The following is a 26876-nucleotide window of genomic DNA, read 5'->3' as shown; positions in this document are numbered from 1 at the left end:
ACCTAGTCATTCTTGTGTTGTTAGTTTTGTTTTTCAAAACATAGAATTCTGAAAGTAGATAACTTTGGGTGCTCTTTTTATTCTTGTTTTCTGCTAGATGTATCACTGTTAATGCGAAGCTATCAGAAACATTTTGTAATGCATTGTCTATTTTTGTTCTCTTTTGGAGGAGAAATTTTCAGTTAATTTCCAGTGGCAGGTTACACCAAAACCAAATCTATTCAAACTGTTTTAATTGTACCTTAATTACTTTTACAGTGTTTCCTTCCGATAATATGGCTCATGAACACCTACAATAACTTTCAGGCCTATATATTATAAGGCTTGGTTACAGTTTATCATCCTCTTCATAATTTTTCTAAAAACAGTTTTTTATTTTTGCCACCTGCAGTAGACTCTCATTAATTCAAACTTCTGGAAGCCACGAATTTTGTTTGAATTATGAAAAATTCATCTAAATATGATGCAAAATAAAATTATGGATTGCTGTATGGATGGCTACTCGTACAAAACAGATATTTGATGATTTCCTCTTCACTGGCCTACTACTCATAAGCAAATATGCCACACATGAAACATTGGTGAAATGTATGACATAAGATTATTCATTCCTCAAAAATGTTGTTTATCTTGGACCGTTTAGACAGCACGTGACACCTCAAAACAAAATTAAGTTTGTTCATCCAGCAAATAACGTTGTCTATTGTAGACATATGAGCATTGAGAACGGATGCCATGTGGCAGTTTCCATAGCAACTTGCGCGGACGCTGTAACCCTGAACCTATGCCATTCCGCCGCATCACATCGTCTGCGCAAGATGCTATGGAAACTGCTGCGCGACGCCCATTTTCATTGCTCATGTGTCCTCTGCTTTAACCCCGCTGAGTGCGCTTCTTGCCGAGCACCAGTGCGCTGCGGAGAAGCAACACGTGCGGAAGCGAGCTTCGCAGGTATTGCCTCTCCGCAGTACGCCGGTGCTCGGAAAGAAGCGCGCTCAGCGGGGCTGCGTGAACAAAAAGTGTGAATTACACGAAAACGGCGTTCGAATAAAGCGGCTTATAGATACACTGAAAACATAACCCAAATTTTGAAATTTGTTTGAATTAAGCAGACGTACGAAATATCTGAGTTTGAATTATGGTGAGCCTACTGTGGTTGGCTTGTGCAGGGTGTATTTTGTAAACTATATATCCAATTTTAGTTCTCTTTGCTTTTAATTATTCCTCAATCACAGATGCAGAGGCTGAAACCAGTGATCAAGACACACTCTTCAGCTTTTAAAAGCAATATAGAGAATAGTAAAATAGAGCCTGCCAACATTGACAAAAAAAAATACTTTTAGGTTTTTTGCTTTATGATCTCTCATGGGTAGAGACCCTTTCAGTTGGAACCTTTATGCAACTGACTTCAGTTTCTTTGCAACCCGATTTCTGTCTCGTGCAGGTTTCTTTTACCCTTACTTTGGCTGGGACTTCACTAGTGTTGCACAGTTCCTGCCTTAATAGATAATTTCATTCACATTACTGTCAAGGGTTTGATATCACCGTAACCCAGTCAGATTTTATTGCGATATGCCTGACACAGAGGTCGCTTTTTGAAGAGACATTAAGGCGGCTCTTTTTATCTACTCAAAATCGCCAGTGTCTCCCGTACATTGGCCTAATGCCGCAGAAAGTTCAGCAGCCATAATTTTAAAAAAGAGAGAGGCGCTTTATTTTTCATCGAGAGACTGGACTATACCCGTTTTTAGCTCAAGGAAAAAGGAAGTTTTGCTCAGTGTTCATACGCCGCACAAAGTAGTTCTTACAAGATATGGCTGTTAGAGGCAGAAGCAATGATTTTGACATTTGAAACTTGTAAAACTTGATAAACTAACATATATCTAAAGGCCCGTTCACACTCTTGCGACCGAGTACGACTGAGAGAGACGAGATCTCTTACAACTTCTTAAATGTTTCTAGAATGAGGGAACACACTGACATTGTGGCGCCATCTATGCGGTGACCCTAGAACTGCATTTCACAAAAGCGAAGGTTTTGCGGGATTTCCGAGGTCAAATGTGCGTAATACCCATAGAAAGGCTCGTTTACAACATTGACAAAAGCTTTTCGAGCCAAAAAAGAAAGGATATTGCGCGAGAAATAAAAAAAAATATGCCGGACCGCCGAGTTTACACTGCTTCCCAATAGATGGCGCCAGTGTGTTCTCTGGTTTAAGAAGTTTTAAGGAACCCAGGTTTAAGAGGTCGCAAGCAGTCGCAAGAGTGTGAACGGGCCTTAATCTGAAATGCGCGTACATATATCTCAATTCTCAGCATGAAGAGGGCAATTAGTAATGCTTTGCGAGAAGCTGCAATTTTTTTTACTACGGTTATTGAGGTGAAAAGGAGTGTAGTTTCAAATGAAATGGGTTTCAAGGTGAAATTTAAAAACTTTCTTTCAATCTGACATTTCTGGCAATTTCGTGAATAACAGAATGGTCAAAACGAAGAACCTCAGGATTAAAGAAATCGATGAAACCTCCCGCCTTCACGTTCTCGCAGCGTGCCGAGCCCCAAGATTGCCGCACCTTCCGTCGAGGAAGCGGACGAGTCCAGCGGCGAGGAGCAGACCGACGGAGTAGGGCAACGGGAAAGTGCTCCAGAGCAGGAAAAGGAGCGGCTGGAGAGGGAGCTGCAGAAGGAGCGCTCGCGCTGCTCCAAGTACAAGGAGCACCTCAACAGGGTCGGTGGTCGCCGCACGCGCGGGCTTCGAAGGGTTGAATTAGCTCGTTGTATGTGTGCACGCGCAGACGGAATTCCGTCGAACCTACGGTCTCGGTTGCACTGCTAGTGCGTCGTACAAAATACAGTCTTCAGACTCCGCCTGAGGTGTTCCCTGTGTGACGGTCGCGTTGGTCGTACAAAAACTGCCTGCAGATGTGTCCGATGCATACATGAAGCAGCTTGGGAATGTGCTATGTCTGCAGAATTCTGTCATCACGTCTGGGAAACACCGTGTCCCTTGTATGCTGTGCAGTGTGACTACGGCCTAGAAAGACCAGATGCATGCAGTCGGCTGACTGTACTGCTGCGGTGCCCGTAACGTGTCTGACCGGAGTTAAGGGTTAATGGGGACACTGGCTAGAGGCTTAACTTCTGAACTACTCAAGCGATCGGCATGAAATTCGCTGGGGACATTTAACATCGGATGCATGTTTATTGTGCAAACTTTCAGTTCTGTAGGACGATTTTACATACACGGATAAGATGTGTCACTTTTTGTAAAGAAATCTATAATATGCAAATGAAGCTATTAAGCACTATTTCGACTGCTTGAATATAAAGTGGGGGGATGTGTTACTTTGGGATATCTTGTTTTTATAACTAAAATGTAAATATTTCGGGAAGAGTTATTACCTCAAAATATGAGATGCATATTTCTCTATGTCATTTTTTGAAAACATGTTTTTTTCCTCAATGAGAACTTCAACTTAAAACAAAATAAAGTAGGTAGCCCGATTCCCCACCAAATTTTAGTTCAGAAACATCTTCATTGTGGTATAAGAATACTTTTACCTTCGAACAAAAGATTCTTTTGTATCAAATTTGCAGCAAAAAGTGGAACTGAGAAAAATGCATTCAAACTTTGAACTCCCTTACTTTGTTACTGCCTCACAATGTGTTGAAAATATTTTGTATCAACGTAACTATTTGGCGTATTGTTATCAAATTTAGTGTAAGGATGTATAATTAGTTTCTGAAACCAAAAATTTCAAATTGAAAAATGAGCTTTTTAAAAAATATTTGAAATTTAGGCCTGTCACCCTTTAAAGCGGTGCTCCGGCGAATTCTTCGTGGCCCCCAGTTTGCTTGAAATTTTCCTAAACTCACCAACAAACATTGCTAAGATATATCCCAAATATTAGGTCAAAATATTGTTTTTTTTTTAACAAAGTTATTGGCTTTACAATTTTGGTCCCCACTTTGTTTTTTAAACTGAAAGTCTCAACTGGCAACAACAAAAAAGTGATGCCAGTGGAAGGCATGGGTTCACTTTTTGGTCTGTAGATTTTGTTCCCAAGTGATTACAAGCAGTTTCATGGTATCAAATGAATGCATTGGAAGCTCGCTGCAGTACCTGCGCTCCAGCACAGAACAAATGATTGGCGTATTCTATTTTCTAGACTGCTTGCTTGACTGGCAGGCCTTTCTGCCACTGATGTCACGGCACTGAAAAGTGCGGGTATATTTGAATGTCGGTTTTCGCATCATTTTTCATTTGCCGATTTCGCAATAACTATTATGAATTTCACGATACTAAATAGCATACCGGAAAGGGTAAAGGCCGGGGAGTCAGAAAATATAGTTAGTTGAGGTAGCTCAAAAAATCGCCGACTGAATGCGGAGAATTGGGTGCGAAAAGAAACGGGGCTGCAGGGAGGAAAGTTACTCTTGCGCCACATAAAGGGACGATTAGAAAACGTTGAAACATTCTCAGGAGGTTGTCTCGTCATTGCAGATCTTGGCAGAGGGCAAAGACTGCATGGAGGAAATGCAGAAGAAGCACAAGTCCAACTTGGAGTACATCGACGGCGTCCGCAAGGAAGTGGCGGAGGTGACTGCCTTTCCAACTCCCTTGTAACCCGCTGTGTACCGTTGCGTTGAGAAAGTGGATGCTCAAATATAAATTTGGGAGCTAAAGTTATTATATTGAGCGAGTATAATGCTAATTTATTTCCGAGATTACGCGTTTTAAAACACGCCTCGCGTTGTATTCGAAATGGAGTTCAGCCACAAGACGTGCGAGTCGGGAGAAAGCCGTCCCTTTGACTGAATGCGGAGAATTGGGTGCGAAAAGAAACGGGGCTGTATGGAAGAAAGTTACTCTTGCACCACATAAGGGGACAATTAGAGATTGTTGAAAGCATTCTTCGTCGTTTTCCTCTTCGTGCGACGCACACAATGCAAAAACTTGGTGCGCTACACCAGTGCACAGGACAGTGGCCGACTCGAGCCAAGCCGGGCCATGTTCAGACACACGGTCGAGCAGTTAAGACCGCTGGTTATGTTTACGCCATCGTGAAACATGAGGTTTTTGTTTATGTGATGGGGCCGTAGCGAGGGCTTGAACGATCGTGTATTGCTTCCAGCAGTCTTTGTTCCGCCTGTGCACTTTTTAGTTTCTGCTCGAGAGTGTTCCTGCATTTGTGCGTTGGTGTTTATACTTTGTGCGCTTCGTAAACCGACCGACCTGACACAGTGCGCCGTAGTTCACGAGGAATGGCTTGTGGATAAGGTGCTCATGCCCAAGAAAAGGAAACTGAGACAAACACATCTCCGAAGTGTCGAATGTGATAGTGCGAAGGAGCTGAGGAGTGATGATGTGTGCAGTCATATTGTACATAATATTTTCCCAATTTTCGTCCCCTTTTTGCTTCTGCTATGCCCTCAAGTGTGGTAACTTTACGTTTGCGTTATATTAGTAATAATTCCTTTTTTCTTTTTAAAGACTTCAATACCTGCCCTCGCGTTATATTCGTGGTTGCGTTATACTCGTGCAAATACGGTATGTGTGTCACTTCTATGTGGACACATAGGCTTTCAAACTGTTTTCTCCTGCATCTGCATGCTGCTATTTTTCCTTTTGTTTTGTTTTCCCTATTTCCTTGGATTGGATTACGATGACCTAGCCCTTTGAATTGGGCAGTCAAGGTGCAAAAAAACAAAAGACTGTATCTAGCCGTTCCAATCACCACGCAGGCGCAGAGAGTGGGAACCATGCAAAGCCTGGCATGTCCTGCACAAAACAAGTGTGGCTAACTGAACCTGCCACTTCAGAGAGGCGAATTCGAAAATAGTTTTTCTCGGTTATTCTTCTGTTTTTGTTTTTTTTTTTGGACACAACTGAAATCCTAGAGACTTTCTCGTTGTATCCAGACCTTGACATATTTGTTTGACTGAAGTTATCCTTTAGCTGTAAGGGAACAAAGTGGCCGCAGTGCATCTCCTGCCTCGTTTCTTGCCACTGCTACTGAAAGTCTGGGGGAAGAAGTTGACTGAAAAGGAGCAAACTAACTCTCCAAAGCCAGACTTGCACGATGGATGAGCCGTTTACGTTGCATCGTTTGCTTTTCTATCCGCTCCCGTAGGCTGTGGAGAAGCAACGCCGAGCGGAGCAAGCCCTCGACGTATGCCGCGAAGAGTGTTCCAGTCACCGGGAAAAAGTGGCAGTCCTGGAAAAGCAGTTGGCCTCTCTCAAGTTGCAAGTGGGTACCATTGAGTGTGCTTGCTTGACACCGATACACCGTGCATACTCCCGCATTCTCATGTATGCAGCCTGTTGAGGGAATTGTTGCTTCTTGGTGTTCCGAGATATCAATCAGTTTCAACAAACCCCAACACTTTTATTTTAAACTACACACACTCCACACACGTTCCAAACAGACGAGCCACTTTCTCGTTCTCCGCTCGCTTGCGTTCCAGCTTTCGTTCTGTCCGTCTCCACTTTCCGAGCTGTTGATCTTCACGGCTGCATCCGGCTGCTGCGGGTACGAAGTTTACAGCTCGCCCCCTGCGCGCGATCCTAAATCGTTTCCGCCGAGGCAAGCCGTGGTGTAAGGTTCAGCTCGCACCTCGCGTGCATCCTCTCCGTAGAGGGAATCCGATGCCGTCCTCGCGGAAGTTCCAACACAGCCATTAACTTGAAATCGGCTTTAGAGGGACTGATATAAGGTATTCAGGTTACACTAACCAGGGGTGCATCCGGTAACGAAAGTTTTGTGAGTTACAGAGAGGTTTAAGCCTCAAACTGTAACTTGGATACATTGTTGCCTTAACTTGCCGTAAAATCATGTTTGAATGGCCCCCTGGTGAAGAGATAGATGGTAAAGAGTATTGGATGGACGATTTATGAGGATCAATGGCAAAGATTTATTGGATGTGAGCTATAAACACTCAGGGATATTCCTATGAACCCACATGACATGGGAGTTGATATTGCAGATCGAAGAGAGGGCTACATCACGCGTCGCGGTGCTTTAAACGCATGGGAACCCACCACTATGTGCACTCATAGAAGTTGATAGAGCAGGACACAGTCGCACGGGCCTTGGGTTCCGTGGTATGATATACGTGTGAGAACCCACTATAGACTCGCTGTCCCGGGAACTGATACCTCCTATTGCAGGCAGAAGTTTGCGTTCCACGATGCAATACACACGTGGGAGCTTGCTAGGAACTGTAGTCGGTGGTATTTTAAGAGTCCGGGGGAAGCTCCTCCTTCTACTTTAGCAGAGCAAACGCTGGAGAAAGGGCAACCTCCTCTCCAGCATTTGCTCTTCTAAAGTGGAAAGAGAAGCTTCCTCCGAATTCGTCAAATACGACCGACTACAGCTTGTCATAGCTGCGGTCGCCGTGGAAGCCTGTCACCTCGTCCGTCAACGTCAAAAAAGCATTTAGGAAAGCTGCCTTAGAGTTGGTCGGCTTTCGAGTCAAGTCCACCTCTTGGTTCGAGACACACCGTAAGGCTTTGTCGAGGCCACGCTTCGGCATTGTGCGTCTTTGTGGCCCCGGCTGCGTCACATGCAGCGCCGGGAATACAGTAAACTTTCGTTAATTCAACCTCAACGGGACCTTGAAATCTGGTTCAATTATTTGAATGATTGAATTAAAAAAAGGACAGAAAAACGGTTAAAATTAAACTTCCTTTTATTGTCCAAAAAACTCAGAAATGGCCTGCTGCCGTCTGCGCTTAAAACGTGTGTGCAAAAGCATGCTCTGGAGAGCAGTGTAACTAAACGTCACACCCCCGAAAACGAAAAAAGAATGTTTTATGAGCCAACTTTGGTGCCAGGCAGCCAGACCGTCGGCAACAAAGAAAAATAAAAATACAAAAAGGAAAATAGAATTTGCATTTTCCGGCGTGCAGGATGGACTGCACGTGATTCTACAGAAAAGCGCTTTGAGAGCTCGCGCTGAGCAAGCTTTACGAGCCAACTTTGGCACCGGGCAACCAAATTGTCGGTGACAGAGAAAAAATAAATAAAAGGAACAGAGAACTTGCGTTTTCCGGCACGCAACATAGATTGCACACGATGCTCCAGAGCGCTCTGAGAGTGTGCGCGCTGTCTCCGCGCCCGACCACGGGCTATGTTCTCCTCGCTGGACCATCTCAACAGTGTAGAGGAGCAGGCGCATATTTGCACACGTTCAGTTTTGCAGCAAAGGGCCCGTGTTTCGTCGTACTTTGGTGGTTTTTCTACCGTGGTTCCGAGCAACGTGAGCCCGCGCGCATTCGCTCGGGACGAATTATCCGATGCGGAGTCGTCCCGAGTTCAAACTATCAAACTTTTCTTCTTAGAGAAATGGATGGGCGCTCGCTGGGACTTTTGAACACGATCGAATTGAACGAAAAGTTGAATTAACCGAGGTCGAACTAACGAAAGTTTACAATACTCGCGTCCTAGCTTGGCATGGCTGCCACATCATTAATGGAAACATTTCATGCCTTTGGGTTAAATCTTTATCTGATTAAGGTCTGCCTTTTTTTAACTTTTGGGAAATCTGGAGGCCCGAAACCAAATGCATTCCTTGAAACGACGGCCTTTCCCTCTCCAGGCAACAGACTCCCTGGAAGTGGCCGGGAAGGAGGGAGGGCCGTCCGGGGCCGAGCAACCCTCTCCGGCCCCGACTTCCTGCCTGGAGTGCGCCGTTGCTCTGGGACGGCTCAAGGCCGTGCTGGAAGAGCGGGACCGTCTGGTGTCCGAGGCCGCCCAGCTAAGGGTAAGGGACGGACTTCCCTCGCAGGCACAGCCCGGTCAAAACCTTTTTGAAATTCGGCACCGTCTGGCCGCCCGAATGTCGATTTAACTTTTGTAAAGCTGCCGTCACACTGTTAATGCACCATACAAAAAACGCAGTGTTTGCCGCAAACACAATGACGGACCTACCGTAAAATCCTGAATTAACGCCCCCCTTTTCGCCGTAGATAATTGGCCAAAAAAGTGGGGTGGGCGATCTTTCAGTATTTAAAAACCAAAATCACAAACAAAACTCGAGTAACGCGTGCGCCAAAGCAGCGTGGGTTTCCCTAGCTCTCATTGCTGAAACCGTCAAACGACACATCGCTTTCGCTATCGAAGATTAAATCGCCTCGTCAATGAGGCTCTCGGGATCCTCGGGTCCATTGGTTACCGAAGCCAAACGGTCGTTGAGCTCGCCGTCCTCGGAACCATCGAGCCTTGTGGATATTCCGCACCGTTTGAACGAACTCCGCACGGTATCCTCAGAGACGGAGGCCCACGCCTGAGCCACGAAGTCCACAACCTCTTGACGCGACGGCTTGCGAAGGTTGCCCTTTGGAGTCACCGAACCTTTCCGGAAGAACGATGCCCAAATTCCACGCAGCGCGTCCTTGAAGGGCTTCATCCATGAGACGTCCGCGGGTTGCAAAATGGACGTGCAACCGCTCAGTATCAAGACGACGTCGGTGTCTTTTGCGTCGAGCGCTTCTCAGGCCGCCTGTCTTGTGTATGGGTGCTTGGTCCAGTATGAGCAGTCTCCTCACGTCGTCGGCGTTCGGGCCCCAAACTCTCCTAGTCCACTCCAGTAGGACGGGAGAGGTCATCCAACCGTTCTTGGAAGAAGTAACTCGCACATTTGCTGCAAGTACAACAAGTATAACATGAAATAACAGTTCGGGCCCCAAACGCACATTACACATGCTACGCCGATGAGTGAAGATATGCGAACTGCCCGATTTTATGGCCGAGCGCCGAAGCACGCGCACGTGAGTAACCTTTGGAAAGCCAGCAAGTCACGCGCCAACTGCTCGTGCGCTCAAGATGGCGCCGGCCAGAACGGCTACGCCATCTTTCGGAAATGGGGCGATACAAAACAAAACGGGCTGTGGCGTTTTGTCAATGGATGACGCAACAGTCGCTCTATTTAAAAAAAAAAATGCTGTCAGCCTTATTTTTACGTATTTCTAAGGCTTTGTTTCGACATTTATACCCTGAATGGTGATTAATTACAACATACCTGGAATCCTTAGAGAAAAGAGTACTCCGGGGGGATCCGGCCGGTTGGCTCCTTCAGTACGATCAAAGCAGGTAGCTTGATGCCCGCTGCCGTCGCGCACAAGGCCACCGTCATCCCTCGCCGAGCAGAGCTGGTGTTGGCGATGCGAATACTCGACTCGCCGACAGCATTGTTGGTTCTCGCAGCAGGGCAATCCATCCGGACCATAGTCTGATCCATGTTGGCTATGTTGTAGTCCGAGTAGTTGTGCTCCAGGCGCAGAGTTGACACAGCCTTTCAGAACACCGTAATTGCTTCAACGTAGTCGGCAGGCAGCTTCTGACTTTCGTTGGTCCCCACCCGCATAGACACATTAAATCGCTTCTTCCAGTTAGCTATGTACTGGCATGACGCTTGGAAGTTTCCTAGGCCCATCTGTCCTGCCAGTTTCCGCGCATGCTCTTGAAGCAGGCGATTGCTGACTGCTCGACCGGCGGATCTCTCAGTCTCCAGGAAGTCCATCAGTGCGTCGTCGATTTCTTCACTAAAAACGGGTCGTCCCCTACCTATTGCTCTCTTCAACTTGTTCGTTCCATGGCATTGTTGTAGAAGTACTTGGTAGCTCGTATTCCATTCCCGTACACGCTTCCGGTCAACTTCGAAATGGCGCGCAGTCTTGCTCACGTTAGCTCCGTTCTTGCGGTGCCATTCCACGACTTCCACTTTCTTCGGGATGGTATAGCTGGACCTTATCCCGAGTATACACAAGAAACGTCTTCACAGTTTGCTGGTCAAAAGATTTTCTGGGGTTGTCGGGCGATCTGACGACAACCACTAAGTGACCTTCAACGCTTTCCTGATGTCATTAAATAAGTGACCTTGACCACTTTCCGGGTTCCTTCCGTTATCTTATCTCCCTTATTGTGTGTGGCCTCTTCTTTTTGTGAAGGGAATCCTAGGCTTTCCAAACCTTCTCCCCTACCCTCCGGCACTTTTCTCAACCTTCGGGCATCGCTATTTTTGGAAGGTGGGCGACCTATCAGTATTCGAGGGAAACACGTGTTCGAACATAAAAGCGGAGTGGGCGATCTATCGAGTGTGGGCGCTATTTCAGGATTTTACGGTATCTGCAGACACCCTCGAGTGTCTTCGAAGCATGTTTGCATCGTACGTATGCTTCAAACGTGTCTGCAGACAGTTTTAACGTGCTACCTTCTTTGGCTAGGTGTTTGGCATTTCGTGAAGCCCAGATAAAAGCTTGGCCCCAAGGCTCGACCATGATTGGTTTTGAGGGGGGGGGGGGTGAAGAGGCCATCGCAGTAAAAAAGCGTTTGTGCCAGGCAGGAGTCGAACCTAGACAATTTAGATTATTAAGCGAGCGTCTTTCCAGCAGGTCACGACAGATCGTCACGAGTTGAGGTGCTATTAACATGAAACGATTGGCTGGGTGTTCGGCATTTCGTGAAGCCCAGATAAAAGCTTGGCCCCAAGGCTCGACCATGATTGGTTTTAACGGGGGGGGGGGGGTAAAGAGGTCATCGCGGTAAAAAAGCGTTTGTGCCAGGCGGGAATCGAACCTAGACAATTTAGATTATCAAGCGAGCGTCTTTCCAGCAGGTCACGACAGATCGTCACGAGTTGAGGTGCTATTAACATGAAACGATTGGCTGGGTGTTCGGCATTTCGTGAAGCCCAGATAAAAGCTTGGCCCCAAGGCTCGACCATGATTGGTTTTAAGGGTGGGGGGGGGTGAAGAGGTCATCGCGGTAAAAAAGCGTTTGTGCCAGGCAGGAATCGAACCTAGACAATTTAGATTATTAAGCGAGCGTCTTTCCAGCAGGTCACGACAGATCGCCGCGAGTTGAGGTGCTATTAACATGAAACAATTGGCTGGGTGTTCGGCATTTCGTGAAGCCCAGATAAAAGCTTGGCCCCAAGGCTCGACCATGATTGGTCTTAAGGGTGGGGGGGTGAAGAGGTCATTGCGGTAAAAAAGCGTTTGTGCCAGGCGGGAATCGAACCTAGACAATTTAGTTTATTAAGCGAGCGTCTTTCCAGCAGGTCATGACAGATCGTCACGAGTTGAGGTGCTATTGACATGAAACGATTGGCTGGGTGTTTGGCATTTCGTGAAGCCCGGATAAAAGCTTGGCCCCGAGGCTCGACCATGATTGGCTTTGAGGGGGGGGGGTGAAGAGGCCATCGCAGTAAAAAGCGTTTGTGCCAGGCGGGAATCGAACCTAGACAATTTAGATTATTAAGCGAGCGTTTTTCCAGCAGGTCACGACAGATCGTCACGAGTTGAGGTGCTATTAACATGAAACGATTGGCTGGGTGTTCGGCATTTCGTGAAGCCCGGATAAAAGCTTGGCCCCGAGGCTCGACCATGATTGGCTTTGAGGGGGGGGGGGGGTGAAGAGGCCATCGCAGTAAATAGCGTTTGTGCCAGGCGGGAATCGAACCTAGACAATTTAGATTATTAAGCGAGCGTTTTTCCAGCAGGTCACGACAGATCGTCACGAGTTGAGGTGCTATTAACATGAAACGATTGGCTGGGTGTTCGGCATTTCGTGAAGCCCAGATAAAAGCTTGGCCCCGAGGCTCGACCATGATTGGTTTTGAGGGGGGGGGGTGACGAGGCCATCGCGGTAAAAAAGCGTTTTTGCCAGGCGGGAATCAAACCTAGACAATTTAGATTATTAAGCGAGCGTCTTTCCAGCAGGTCACGACAGATCGTCGCGAGTTGAGGTGCTATTAACATGAAACGATTGGCTGGGTGTTCGGCATTTCGTGAAGCCCAGATAAAAGCTTGGCCCCGAGGCTCGACCATGATTGGTTTTGAGGGGGGGGGGGGGGTGACGAGGCCATCGCAGTAAAAAAGCGTTTGTGCCAGGCGGGAATCGAACCTAGACAATTTAGATTATTAAGCGAGCGTCTTTCCAGCAGGTCACGACAGATCGCCGCGAGTTGAGGTGCTATTAACATGAAACGATTGGCTGGGTGTTTGGCATTTCGGGAAGCACAGATAGAAGCTTGGCCCCGAGCCTCGACCATGATTGGTTTTGAGGGGGGGGGGGGGGGTGAAGAGGCCATCGCGGTAAAAAAGCGTTTGTGCCAGGCGGGAATCGAACCTAGACAATTTAGATTATTAAGCGAGCGTCTTTCCAGCAGGTCACGACAGATCGCCACGAGTTGAGGTGCTATTAACATGAAACGATTGGCTGGGTGTTCGGCATTTCGTGAAGCCCAGATAAAAGCTTGGCCCCGAGGCTCGACCATGATTGGTTTTGAGGGGGGGGGGTGAAGAGGCCATCGCGGTAAAAAAGCGTTTGTGCCAGGCGAGAATCGAACCTAGACAATTTAGATTATTAAATGAGCGTCTTTCCAGCAGGTCACAACAGATTGTCACGAGTTGAGGTGCTATTAACATGAAACGATTGGCTGGGTGTTCGGCATTTTGTGAAGCCCAGATAAAAGCTTGGCCCCGAGGCTCGACCATGATTGGTTCTGAGGGGGGGGGGGGGGTGAAGAGGCCATCGCGGTAAAAAAGCGTTTGTGCCAGCTGGGAATCGAACCTAGACAATTTAGATTATTAAGCGAGCGTCTTTCCAGCAGGTCACGACAGATCGTCACGAGTTGAGGTGCTATTAACATGAAACAATTGGCTGGGTGTTCGGCATTTCGTGAAGCACAGGTAGAAGCTTGGCCCCGAGGCTCGACCATGATTGGTTTTGAGGGGGGGGGGTGAAGAGGCCATTGCGGTAAAAAAGCGTTTGTGCCAGGCGGGAATCGAACCTAGACAATTTAGATTATTAAGCGAGCGTCTTTCCAGCAGGTCACGACAGATCGTCGCGAGTTGAGGTGCTATTAACATGAAACGATTGGCTGGGTTTTCGGCATTTCGTGAAGCACAGATAGAAGCTTGGCCCCGAGGCTCGACCATGATGGGTTTTGAGGGGGGGGGGGGTGAAGAGGCCATCGCGGTAAAAAAGCGTTTGTGCCAGGCGGGAATCGAACCTAGACAATTTAGATTATTAAGCGAGCGTTTTTCCAGCAGGTCACGACAGATCGTCACGAGTTGAGGTGCTATTAACATGAAACGATTGGCTGGGTGTTCGGCATTTCGTGAAGCCCGGATAAAAGCTTGGCCCCGAGGCTCGACCATGATTGGCTTTGAGGGGGGGGGGGGGGGTGAAGAGGCCATCGCAGTAAATAGCGTTTGTGCCAGGCGGGAATCGAATCTAGACAATTTAGATTATTAAGCGAGCGTTTTTCCAGCAGGTCACGACAGATCGTCACGAGTTGAGGTGCTGTTAACATGAAACGATTGGCTGGGTGTTCGGCATTTCGTGAAGCACAGATAAAAGCTTGGCTTCGAGGCTCGACCATGATTGGTATTGAGGGGGGGGGGGTGAAGAGGTCATCGCGGTAAAAGAGCGCTTGTGCCAGGCGGGAATCGAACCTAGACAATTTAGATTATTAAGCGAGCGTCTTTCCAGCAGGTCACGACAGATCGTCACGAGTTGAGGTGTATTAACATGAAACGATTGGCTGGGTGTTCGGCATTTCGTGAAGCACAGATAGAAGCTTGGCCCCGAGGCTCGACCATGATTGGTTTTGAGGGGGGGGAGGTGAAGAGGCCATCGCGGTAAAAAAGCGTTTGTGCCAGGCGCGAATAAACCTAGACAATTTAGATTATTAAGCGAGCGTCTTTCCAGCAGGTCACGACAGATCGTCAAGAGTTGAGGTGCTATTAACATGAAACGATTGGCTGGGTGTTCGGCATTTCGTGAAGCCCAGATAAAAGCTTGGCCCTGAGGCTTGACCATGATTGGTTTTGAGGGGAGGGGGGGTGAAGAGGCCATCGCGGTAAAAAAGCGTTTGTGCCAGGCGGAAATCGAACCTAGACAATTTAGATTATTAAGCGAGCGTCTTTCCAGCAGGTCACGACAGATCGTCGCGAGTTGAGGTGCCATTAACATGAAACGATTGGCTCGGTGTTTGGCATTTCGTGAAGCACAGATAGAAGCTTGGCCCCGAGGCTCGACCATGATTGGTTTTGAGGGGCGGGGGGGTGAAGAGGCCATCACGGTAAAAAAGCGTTTGTGCCAGGCGGGAATCGAACCTAGATAATTTAGGTTATTAAGCGAGCGTCTCTCCAGCAGGTCACGACAGATCGTCATGAGTTGAGGTGCTATTAACATGAAACGATTGGCTGGGTGTTCGGCATTTCGTGAAGCCCAGATAAAAGCTTGGCCCCGAGGCTCGACCATGATTGGTATTGAGGGGGGGGGGGTGAAGAGGCCATCGCGGTAAAAAAGCGTTTGTGCTAGGCGGGAATCGAACCTAGATAATTTAGGTTATTAAGCGAGCGTCTTTCCAGCAGGTCACGACAGATTGTCACGAGTTGAGGTGCTATTAACATGAAACAATTGGCTGGGTGTTCGGCATTTCGTGAAGCCCAGGTAAAAGCTTGGCCCCGAGGCTCGACCGTGATTGGTTTTGAAGCGGGGGGTGAAGAGGCCATCGCGGTAAAAAAGCGTTTGTGCCTGTTGGGAATCGAACCTAGACAATTTAGGTTATTAAGCGTGCGTTTTTCCAGCAGGTCACGACAGATCGTCACGAGATGAGGTGCTATTAACATGAAACGATTGGCTGGGTGTTCGGCATTTCGTGAAGCACAGATAGAAGCTTGGCCCCGAGGCTCGACCATGATGGGTTTTGAGGGGGGGGGTGAAGAGGCCATCGCGGTAAAAAAGCGTTTGTGCCAGGCGGGAATCGAACCTAGACAATTTAGATTATTAAGCGAGCGTTTTTCCAGCAGGTCACGACAGATCGTCACGAGTTGAGGTGCTATTAACATGAAACGATTGGCTGGGTGTTCGGCATTTCGTGAAGCCCGGATAAAAGCTTGGCCCCGAGGCTCGACCATGATTGGCTTTGAGGGGGGGGGGGGGGTGAAGAGGCCATCGCAGTAAATAGCGTTTGTGCCAGGCGGGAATCGAATCTAGACAATTTAGATTATTAAGCGAGCGTTTTTCCAGCAGGTCACGACAGATCGTCACGAGTTGAGGTGCTGTTAACATGAAACGATTGGCTGGGTGTTCGGCATTTCGTGAAGCACAGATAAAAGCTTGGCTTCGAGGCTCGACCATGATTGGTATTGAGGGGGGGGGTGAAGAGGTCATTGCGGTAAAAGAGCGTTTGTGCCAGGCGGGAATCGAACCTAGACAATTTAGATTATTAAGCGAGCGTCTTTCCAGCAGGTCACGACAGATCGTCACGAGTTGAGGTGTATTAACATGAAACGATTGGCTGGGTGTTCGGCATTTCGTGAAGCACAGATAGAAGCTTGGCCCCGAGGCTCGACCATGATTGGTTTTGAGGGGGGGGAGGTGAAGAGGCCATCGCGGTAAAAAAGCGTTTGTGCCAGGCGGGAATAAACCTAGACAATTTAGATTATTAAGCGAGCGTCTTTCCAGCAGGTCACGACAGATCGTCAAGAGTTGAGGTGCTATTAACATGAAACGATTGGCTGGGTGTTCGGCATTTCGTGAAGCCCAGATAAAAGCTTGGCCCTGAGGCTCGACCATGATTGGTTTTGAGGGGAGGGGGGGTGAAGAGGCCATCGCGGTAAAAAAGCGTTTGTGCCAGGCGGAAATCGAACCTAGACAATTTAGATTATTAAGCGAGCGTCTTTCCAGCAGGTCACGACAGATCGTCGCGAGTTGAGGTGCCATTAACATGAAACGATTGGCTGGGTGTTTGGCATTTCGTGAAGCACAGATAGAAGCTTGGCCCCGAGGCTCGACCATGATTGGTTTTGAGGGGCGGGGGGGTGAAGAGGCCATCACGGTAAAAAAGCGTTTGTGCCAGGCGGGAATCGAACCTAGATAATTTAGGTTATTAAGCGAGCGTCTCTCCAGCAGGTCACGACAGATTGTCACGAGTTGAGGTGCTATTAACATGAAACAATTGGCTGGGTGTTCGGCATTTCGTGAAGCCCAGGTAAAAGCTTGGCCCCGAGGCTCGACCATGATTGGTTTTGAAGCGGGGGGTGAAGAGGCCATCGCGGTAAAAAAGCGTTTGTGCCTGTTGGGAATCGAACCTAGACAATTTAGGTTATTAAGCGTGCGTTTTTCCAGCAGGTCACGACAGATCGTCACGAGATGAGGTGCTATTAACATGAAACGATTGGCTGGGTGTTCGGCATTTCGTGAAGCCCAGATAAAAGCTTGGCCCCGAGGCTCGACTATGATTGGTTTTGAGGGGGGGGGGGTGAAGAGGCCATCGCGGTAAAAAAGCGTTTGTGCCAGGCGGGAATCGAACCTAGACAATTTAGATTATTAAGCGAGCGTCTTTCCAGCAGGTCCCGACAGATCGTCACGAGTTGAGGTGCTATTGGCATGAAACGATTGGCTGGGTGTTCGGCATTTCGTGAAGCCCAGATAAAAGCTTGGCCCCGAGGCTTGACCATGATTGGTTTTGAGGGGGGGGGCGAAGAGGCCATCGTGGTAAAAAAGCGTTTGTGCCAGGCGGGAATCGAACCTAGACAATTTAGATTATTAAGCGAGCGTCTTTCCAGCAGGTCACGACAGATTGCCGCGAGTTGAGGTGCTATTAACATGAAACGATTGGCTGGGTGTTCGGCATTTCGTGAAGCACAGATAGAAGCTTGGCCCCGAGGCTCGACCATGATTGGTTTTGAGGGGGGGGGGGGTGAAGAGGCCATCGCGGTAAAAAAGTGTTTGTGCCAGGCGGGAATCGAACCTAGACAATTTAGATTATTAAGCGAGCGTCTTTCCAGCAGGGCACGACAGATCGTCACGAGTTGAGGTGCTATTAACATGAAACGATTGGCTGGGTGTTCGGCATTTCGTGAAGCACAGATAAAAGCTTGGCTTCGAGGCTCGACCATGATTGGTATTGAGGGGGGGGTGAAGAGGTCATCGCGGTAAAAAAGCGTTTGTGCCAGGCGGGAATCGAACCTAGACAATTTAGATTATTAAGCGAGCGTCTTTCCAGCAGGTCACGACAGATCGTCACGAGTTGAGGTGTATTAACATGAAACGATTGGCTGGGTGTTCAGCATTTCGTGAAGCACAGATAGAAGCTTGGCCCCGAGGCTCGACCATGATTGGTTTTGAGGGGGGGGGGGGGGTGAAGAGGCCATCGCGGTAAAAAAGCGTTTGTGCCAGGCGGGAATCGAACCTAGACAATTTAGATTATTAAGCGAGCGTCTTTCCAGCAGGTCACGACAGATCGTCACGAGTTGAGGTGCTATTAACATGAAACGATTGGCTGGGTGTTCGGCATTTCGTGAAGCACAGATAGAAGCTTGGCCCCGAGGCTCGACCATGATTGGTTTTGAGGGGGGGGGGGGTGAAGAGGCGATCGCGGTAAAAAAGCGTTTGTGCCAGGCGGGAATCGAACCTAGACAATTTTGATTATTAAGCGAGCGTCTTTCCAGCAGGTCACGACAGATCGTCACGAGTTGAGGTGCTGTTAACATGAAACGATTGGCTGGGTGTTCGGCATTTCGTGAAGCACAGATAAAAGCTTGGCTTCGAGGCTCGACCATGATTGGTATTGAGGGGGGGGGGTGAAGAGGTCATCGCGGTAAAAAAGCGTTTGTGCCAGGCGGGAATCGAACCTAGACAATTTAGATTATTAAGCGAGCATTTTTCCAGCAGGTCACGACAGATCGTCACGAGTTGAGGTGTATTAACATGAAAGGATTGGCTGGGTGTTCGGCATTTCGTGAAGCACAGATAGAAGCTTGGCCCCGAGGCTCGACCATGATTGGTTTTGAGGGGGGGGGGGGTGAAGAGGCCATCGCAATAAAAAAGCGTTTGTGCCAGGCGGGAATCGAACCTAGACAATTTAGATTATTAAGCGAGCGTCTTTCCAGCAGGTCACGACAGATCGTCAAGAGTTGAGGTGCTATTAACATGAAACGATCGGCTGGGTGTTTGGCATTTCGGGAAGCACAGATAGAAGCTTGGCCCCGAGCCTCGACCATGATTTGTTTTGAGGGGGGGGGGGTGAAGAGGCCATCGCGGTAAAAAAGCGTTTGTGCCAAGCGGGAATCGAACCTAGACAATTTAGATTATTAAGTGAGCGTCTTTCCAGCAGGTCACGACAGATTGTCACGAGTTGAGGTGCTATTAACATGAAACAATTGGCTGGGTGTTCGGCATTTCGTGAAGCACAGATAGAAGCTTGGCCCCGAGGCTCGACCATGATTGGTTTTGAGGGGGGGGGGGGGTGAAGAGGCCATCGCGGTAAAAAAGCGTTTGTGCCAGGCGGGAATCGAACCTAGACAATTTAGATTATTAAGCGAGCGTCTTTCCAGCAGGTCACGACAGATCGTCAAGAGTTGAGGTGCTATTAACATGAAACGATTGGCTGGGTGTTTGGCATTTCGGGAAGCACAGATAGAAGCTTGGCCCCGAGCCTCGACCATGATTGGTTTTGAGGGGGGGGGGGTGAAGAGACCATCGCGGTAAAAAAGCGTTTGTGCCAGGCGGGAATCGAACCTAGACAATTTAGATTATTAAGCGAGCGTCTTTCCAGCAGGTCACGACAGATCGTCACGAGTTGAGGTGCTATTAACATGAAACGATTGGCTGGGTGTTCGGCCTTTCGTGAAGCACAGATAGAAGCTTGGCCCCGAGGCTCGACCATGATTGGTTTTGAGGGGGGGGGGGTGAAGAGGCTATCGCGGTAAAAAAGCGTTTGTGCCAGGCGGGAATCGAACCTAGACAATTTAGATTATTAAGCGAGCGTCTTTCCAGCAGGTCACGACAGATCGTCACGAGTTGAGGTGCTGTTAACATGAAATGATTGGCTGGGTGTTCGGCATTTCGTGAAGCACAGATAAAAGCTTGGCTTCGAGGCTCGACCATGATTGGTATTGAGGGGGGGGGGTGAAGAGGTCATCGCAGTAAAAAAGCGTTTGTGCCAGGCGGGAATCGAACCTAGACAATTTAGATTATTAAGCGAGCGTCTTTCCAGCAGGTCACGACAGATCGTCACGAGTTGAGGTGTATTAACATGAAAGGATTGGCTGGGTGTTCGGCATTTCGTGAAGCACAGATAGAAGCTTGGCCCCGAGGCTCGACCATGATTGGTTTTGAGGGGGGGGGGGGTGAAGAGGCCATCGCAATAAAAAAGCGTTTGTGCCAGGCGGGAATCGAACCTAGACAATTTAGATTATTAAGCGAGCGTCTTTCCAGCAGGTCACGACAGATCGTCAAGAGTTGAGGTGCTATTAACATGAAACGATCGGCTGGGTGTTTGGCATTTCGGGAAGCACAGATAGAAGCTTGGCCCCGAGCCTCGACCATGATTTGTTTTGAGGGGGGGGGTGAAGAGGCCATCGCGGTAAAAAAGCGTTTGTGCCAAGCAGGAATCGAACCTAGACAATTTAGATTATTAAGTGAGCGTCTTTCCAGCAGGTCACGACAGATTGTCACGAGTTGAGGTGCTATTAACATGAAACAATTGGCTGGGTGTTCGGCATTTCGTGAAGCACAGATAGAAGCTTGGCCCCGAGGCTCGATCATGATTGGTTTTGAGGGGGGGGGGGGGTGAAGAGGCCATCGCGGTAAAAAAGCGTTTGTGCCAGGCGGGAATCGAACCTAGACAATTTAGATTATTAAGCGAGCGTCTTTCCAGCAGGTCACGACAGATCGTCAAGAGTTGAGGTGCTATTAACATGAAACGATTGGCTGGGTGTTTGGCATTTCGGGAAGCACAGATAGAAGCTTGGCCCCGAGCCTCGACCATGATTGGTTTTGAGGGGGGGGGGGTGAAGAGACCATCGCGGTAAAAAAGCGTTTGTGCCAGGCGGGAATCGAACCTAGACAATTTAGATTATTAAGCGAGCGTCTTTCCAGCAGGTCACGACAGATCGTCACGAGTTGAGGTGCTATTAACATGAAACGATTGGCTGGGTGTTCGGCCTTTCGTGAAGCACAGATAGAAGCTTGGCCCCGAGGCTCGACCATGATTGGTTTTGAGGGGGGGGGGTGAAGAGGCTATCGCGGTAAAAAAGCGTTTGTGCCAGGCGGGAATCGAACCTAGACAATTTAGATTATTAAGCGAGCGTCTTTCCAGCAGGTCACGACAGATCGTCACGAGTTGAGGTGCTGTTAACATGAAATGATTGGCTGGGTGTTCGGCATTTCGTGAAGCACAGATAAAAGCTTGGCTTCGAGGCTCGACCATGATTGGTATTGAGGGGGGGGGTGAAGAGGTCATCGCGGTAAAAAAGCGTTTGTGCCAGGCGGGAATCGAACCTAGACAATTTAGATTATTAAGCGAGCGTCTTTCCAGCAGGTCACGACAGATCGTCACGAGTTGAGGTGTATTAACATGAAACGATTGGCTGGGTGTTCAGCATTTCGTGAAGCACAGATAGAAGCTTGGCCCCGAGGCTCGACCATGATTGGTTTTGAGGGGGGGGGGGGGGTGAAGAGGCCATCGCGGTAAAAAAGCGTTTGTGCCAGGCGGGAATCGAACCTAGACAATTTAGATTATTAAGCGAGCGTCTTTCCAGCAGGTCACGACAGATCGTCAAGAGTTGAGGTGCTATTAACATGAAACGATTGGCTGGGTGTTTGGCATTTTGTGAAGCCCAGATAAAAGCTTGGCCCTGAGGCTCGACCATGATTGGTTTTTAGGGGGGGGGGGGGGTGAAGAGGCCATCGCGGTAAAAAAGCGTTTGTGCCAGGCGGAAATCGAACCTAGACAATCTAGATTATTAAGCGAGCGTCTTTCCAGCAGGTCACGACAGATCGTCGCGAGTTGAGGTGCTATTAACATGAAACGATTGGCTGGGTGTTCGGCATTTCGTGAAGCACAGATAGAAGCTTGGCCCCGAGGCTCGACCATGATTGGTTTTGAGGGGGGGGGGGGGTGAAGAGGCCATCACGGTAAAAAAGCATTTGTGCCAGGCGGGAATCGAACCTAGACAATTTAGATTATTAAGCGAACATCTTTCCAGCAGGCCATGACACATCGTCACGAGTTGAGGTGCTATTAACATGAAACGATTGGCTGGGTGTTCGGCATTTCGTGAAGCCCAGATAAAAGCTTGGCCCCGAGGCTCGACCATGATTGGTTTTGAGGGGGGGGTGAAGAGGCCGTCTCGGTAAAAAAGCGTTTGTGCCAGGCGGGAATCGAAGCTAGATAATTTAGGTTATTAAGCGAGCGTCTCTCCAGCAGGTCACAACAGATCGTCATGAGTTGAGGTGCTATTAACATGAAACGATTGGCTGGGTGTTCGGCATTTCGTGAAGCCCAGATAAAAGCTTGGCCCCGAGGCTCGACCATGATTGGTTTTGAGGGGGGGGGGGGGTGAAGAGGCCATCGCGGTAAAAAAGCGTTTGTGCTAGGCGGGAATCGAACCTAGATAATTTAGGTTATTAAGCGAGCGTCTTTCCAGCAGGTCACGACAGATTGTCACGAGTTGAGGTGCTATTAACACGAAACAATTGGCTGGGTGTTCGGCATTTCGTGAAGCCCAGATAAAAGCTTGGCCCCGAAGCTCGACCATGATTGGTTTTGAGGGGGGGGGTGAAGAGGCCATCGCGGTAAAAAAGCGTTTGTGCCTGGTGGGAATCGAACCTAGACAATTTAGGTTATTAAGCGAGCGTTTTTCCAGCAGGTCACGACAGATCGTCACGAGTTGAGGTGCTATTAACATGAAACGATTGGCTGGGTGTTCGGCATTTCGTGAAGCCCAGATAAAACTTGGCCCCGAGGCTCGACCATGATTGGTTTTGACGAGGGGGGGGGGGGGGGGTGAAGAGGCCATCGCGGTAAAAAAGCGTTTGTGCCAGGCGGGAATCGAACCTAGACAATTTAGATTATTAAGCGAGCGTCTTTCCAGGAGGTCACCACAGATCGTCACGAGTTGAGGTGCTATTGGCATGAAACGATTGGCTGGGTGTTCGGCATTTCGTGAAGCCCAGATAAAAGCTTGGCCCCGAGGCTTGACCATGATTGGTTTTGAGGGGGGGGGGGGGGGTGAAGAGGCCATCGTGGTAAAAAAGTGTTTGTGCCAGGCGGGAATCGAACCTAGACAATTTAGATTATTAAGCGAGCGTCTTTCCAGCAGGTCACGACAGATTGCCGCGAGTTGAGGTGCTATTAACATGAAACGATTGGCTGGGTGTTTGGCATTTCGTGAAGCCCGGATAAAAGCTTGGCCCTGAGGCTCGACTCTGCTCGGTTGACGGGTGGGAGAGGATGGTGCAAGGTGCTCGACGCCGGTTGGTTAACAGGGAGGTCGTGCGGCCAGAGTGGTGGGCGAGGAGGAGGTGGAGAACATGGAAGGCTCTAGAAGATTGCCAGGTTTATTGGCTACATTAACGGTAGTATCGTTTCATTCAAGGAAGAACTATCAAGTGTAAGCATGGTATGCGTTAAACTATCTGATGAAGAGCGCCGTTACTGTAGGCGCCTGGCGTCTGAAAAATCGCCAAATTGTTTGTTATTGTTTGTTATGCGAGAATGTTTCACGTATGCAATACAATTGTCTAGCAATTCGCCATAAATTTCTTTGTATGACCAATGTGACAAGAGCATTGTATGACAAAGAAACGCACCTCAGACCGATGCATTAGCAGTATGACTGCGGCTTTATGCTACCGACGGTGAAAATAGAGCGCTACTTCATCGGGTGCCGTCGCTTTTGTACGGCGCTGGAAAATGGGAATATGCGTTTAATCGCACTGTTTTTTCTAAACTTGTTTCGGTTTCGGGAGGTCTGCCGTTATCTGCCGTCGGGAGGTCTGTCGTTATTTGGTTAAAATACATAATGCGAGAACTCTCATGTGCTGTACACTTTTAGTTCGAAGGCACATAATGGATGCGATAGAATAACGTATCGTGCTTCTCAAATCCTTTATCGTCGGAATGCGCCCCTTCCCACGGAGAACTTACCCGTGGTTTGCTTCGTTATTCTTATTGGTTTGCAGAAACTAACTTTCATCCTCTGCGAAGTTTTTACAGAAACTTACTATTGAGGAATGTAATCACGCATATATGTGTGACTCAGGAACACTAAAATGTTTCCTTTACAAGTGGAAAACACTCATCTAGGGGTTGGAACGATTGAGTGCATTTGCGTGTTCGAGCAACTTTCAAGAGTGGTCTGGCAAGCCCCCTGGTTCCCAAGAACCCCCGGTCTACATTGGTTCTGTAACTCTACCTCAATGGCCGCATGCAGAGCCTTTGGGGCTTACCAAAGACCCCTAGTTCTGTTAGCGAAAGGGATCGTACGAATTCCCGTGTCTGGTCCGATGGCAGTGTCGTCTGAGTGGCCTGCAGGAGGCCAGGGCGTCTTCCGAACCGTCCGGGAGCAAGTCTGAGCTGCAGAGGGAGGCAGAGGGACTGCGCTCTGTTGTGACGCGGCTGGAGCGAGTGGCCAGGGCCCAGGAGCCGGCAGTTCGACCACCGGCCATGTCCGGCAGCGGGGACAACAACGGGCTCGCTCAGGTGACTGGCCTCTCTTTCTTCCAGCTGTGCACCGTTCTGTTCGCTCTACCGGGTGTTTCCACGGATACTTAAAAAATTCCTACGAATAGGGAATTGGATGGTTGAGAAAAACAAAACTCTTTTCGGGAACAATCTGCCAGTCATGGTGGACGTCGCAGGTTTCATAGAACACACTAAATTTGCAAACTAATGTCCTAATATCTGTTGTTTAACTTTTTAATTAGTGAGAATATACATACGCATTAAAATGGCAATTTTGGCTAGTTGGTTCATTATCACATCCAAAGCGCTGAAACTGCACGAGTGCCTTGCTGCACATTGCAGTCACCGCTCATGTACACCGTCCTTTGGTGACATACCGTATTTATTCGAATATAAGGCGGTCACGATTATAAGGCGAGGGGGCAGTTGAAGGACCCAAGAAAAAGAAAAAAAATCTTCTAATTGCTATACTGAGCTTCGAATATAAGGCGGGGTATGACTTTGAGACTACGGATTTGGGAAAAAACCTCGCCTTATATTCAAATAAATACGGTAAGAATTTTGGCTAGGTATCTTAATCGGATATCTGGGGAGCTACACGAGGCATTTGAAATTAAAGGCATAGATTGTATTAGCGACGCATCTGTGTCATTATCTGCAAAAGAGTATGCCTTCTTGCAAAAGGGGCTGCACTGGATGTAGGAGTGACTGTATTTTATCACGAGTATATAAAAGATGGGTGTTAAATAAACATTAGTTGCAAGGTGCCTTGTTTTCGTCCCCTTTCTTATTGTCCTTGTGTAGTTTTTGCACTTTAATTGTGAATATACATATGTTTCCAGATAGAAACTTGCTGAGCGTCATCAAAACTTCTAAATTAGTCAATTTTAGGTTGTCTTAACCCTTTTACTGCCAAAAGTTTTTTGCAAAAATTATGCAAATTTTTAAAATAGTTGTTTGCCTGTATTGTTTAGACACATTCTTTCTAAAGAAGGAACTATGCACAATTTTTACTATTACGTAGACCTTAATTATTAAGTACCATCATTTTTTGTATTTAGGTTTCATGGCTACTTGCAATGCAGTTTTCTATTCTCAAACACAAAAAAGTCCCCATGCTTTTTCAAACATTTTTTTGTCGATATAAGATGCTTATAAATAATTCAACATCCTGTACCCCAACTGTGGCCTGACTTTGACAATTTAAAAGTTGGTCTCCGTATGGTAGATCTCAAAGCGTGGGATCACACAGACCGCCACGTTGTAGTCTTTGCACCCATATCTTGTTTCCTTCCGGATCTTGGTCCCTCCGGCAGATGAGGCCTTGCAGCAGATGACACAGTGCCATGTCGGGAGCTGATTGTTCTCTGTTGGAGGAATGAAGCTTACAAAACTGGCGAGCTGTAAGCCTCGTGGCTTCATTGTCAGACTTTCTTCCAAATTTCTTCCGTTGTCTCTCGTCGTGATTTGCTGCAACCACCTTCTCCATGAGGTCCAGTCGGTAGTCCAGTTGACTCAGTGTGCCTCCTTGTTTCTTGTACAGAACAAAATAGTTGTGGACAAACATGTCAAAAAGGCGCCTAAAGATCTTGTAATAGACCTTCTACCCATCTCTCACGGCCGGGTAGTACGAGAAATTCTGGTCGCTCTTGTCGACACCTCCCACGGTGTTGTTATAGTAGTCGTAAACGACACCAGGCTTCACAATTTTCTCGTTCCGGGCATTGACTCCTTCGACAGCCGTCGCATCCTCAGCTGTGTACAGCAAGGTGACGATGAGCTTTTTGTATCGCCAATGCAGGTCCACACAATTTTCTCGCTGAAATGCCCTGAGTTTCCCTTTTTTTAGTTTGAGGTCTTGTCCTTCCTTATTAAAAGGGGCATGTCCTTCCTTGTTGGCCGAACCGTGCCACAGACATAGGTTTTTTTGCTGCGGGAGTTTTGCTGCGACAGTGACGCTGTAACTCTTTGCACAGAAAAGGTTTCTTCAGGCTCATGACGACCTTCGTGCCCGTGGCACTGTCTGCGTCCAGTGTAACAGTCCCCTCGGCGCTGTACACGACGAGGTTAGAAGTGTACCTGCTCTAAACTCGCAAAGCAGAAAAACTTCACACCAAAGCATGAGCGTTTCAGTGGCAGGTACTGTTTCCAGGATAGCCTTTCTTTGTACAGCATCAAGCTTTCATCCACGGCTACAGTGATCTCAAGAACGTAGAGGTTGAGTAACCGTTCTTTGAGGAGACGCAGCAACGTCCACAGCTTGCAAAGCTTCGGTTGGGGTGCCGTAACTCGTCAATCACGTCCTTGTTGTCAGAAAAAGGAAGAAATTTCATTATACTACTAGTGTGAAATCTGTTCTTTCTTGCGAGTTTACCGAAGATGGGGGGT

General features: G+C 48.1%; 1 protein-coding gene across 1 annotated transcript in view; it reads left to right on the top strand.

Moving 5' to 3' along the window:
* LOC115332754 (citron Rho-interacting kinase) overlaps positions 1–26876 on the top strand; it is a 66184-nt gene that overhangs the window by 23817 nt on the left and 15491 nt on the right. The window contains exons 11-15 of the mRNA XM_040216943.1: positions 2544–2724; positions 4501–4596; positions 6131–6247; positions 8598–8762; positions 24318–24506. Of these exons, the coding sequence (XP_040072877.1) occupies positions 2544–2724; positions 4501–4596; positions 6131–6247; positions 8598–8762; positions 24318–24506 (748 nt within the window). The remainder of the gene's footprint in view (positions 1–2543; positions 2725–4500; positions 4597–6130; positions 6248–8597; positions 8763–24317; positions 24507–26876) is intronic.

The sequence above is a fragment of the Ixodes scapularis genome, unplaced genomic scaffold (genome assembly GCF_016920785.2).
Source record: "Ixodes scapularis isolate PalLabHiFi unplaced genomic scaffold, ASM1692078v2 PGA_scaffold1__304_contigs__length_218370807, whole genome shotgun sequence".
Taxonomy (NCBI): domain Eukaryota; kingdom Metazoa; phylum Arthropoda; class Arachnida; order Ixodida; family Ixodidae; genus Ixodes; species Ixodes scapularis.
Note: the sequence above shows the minus strand (reverse complement) of the source record. Positions and strands in the feature narration are given on the sequence as shown.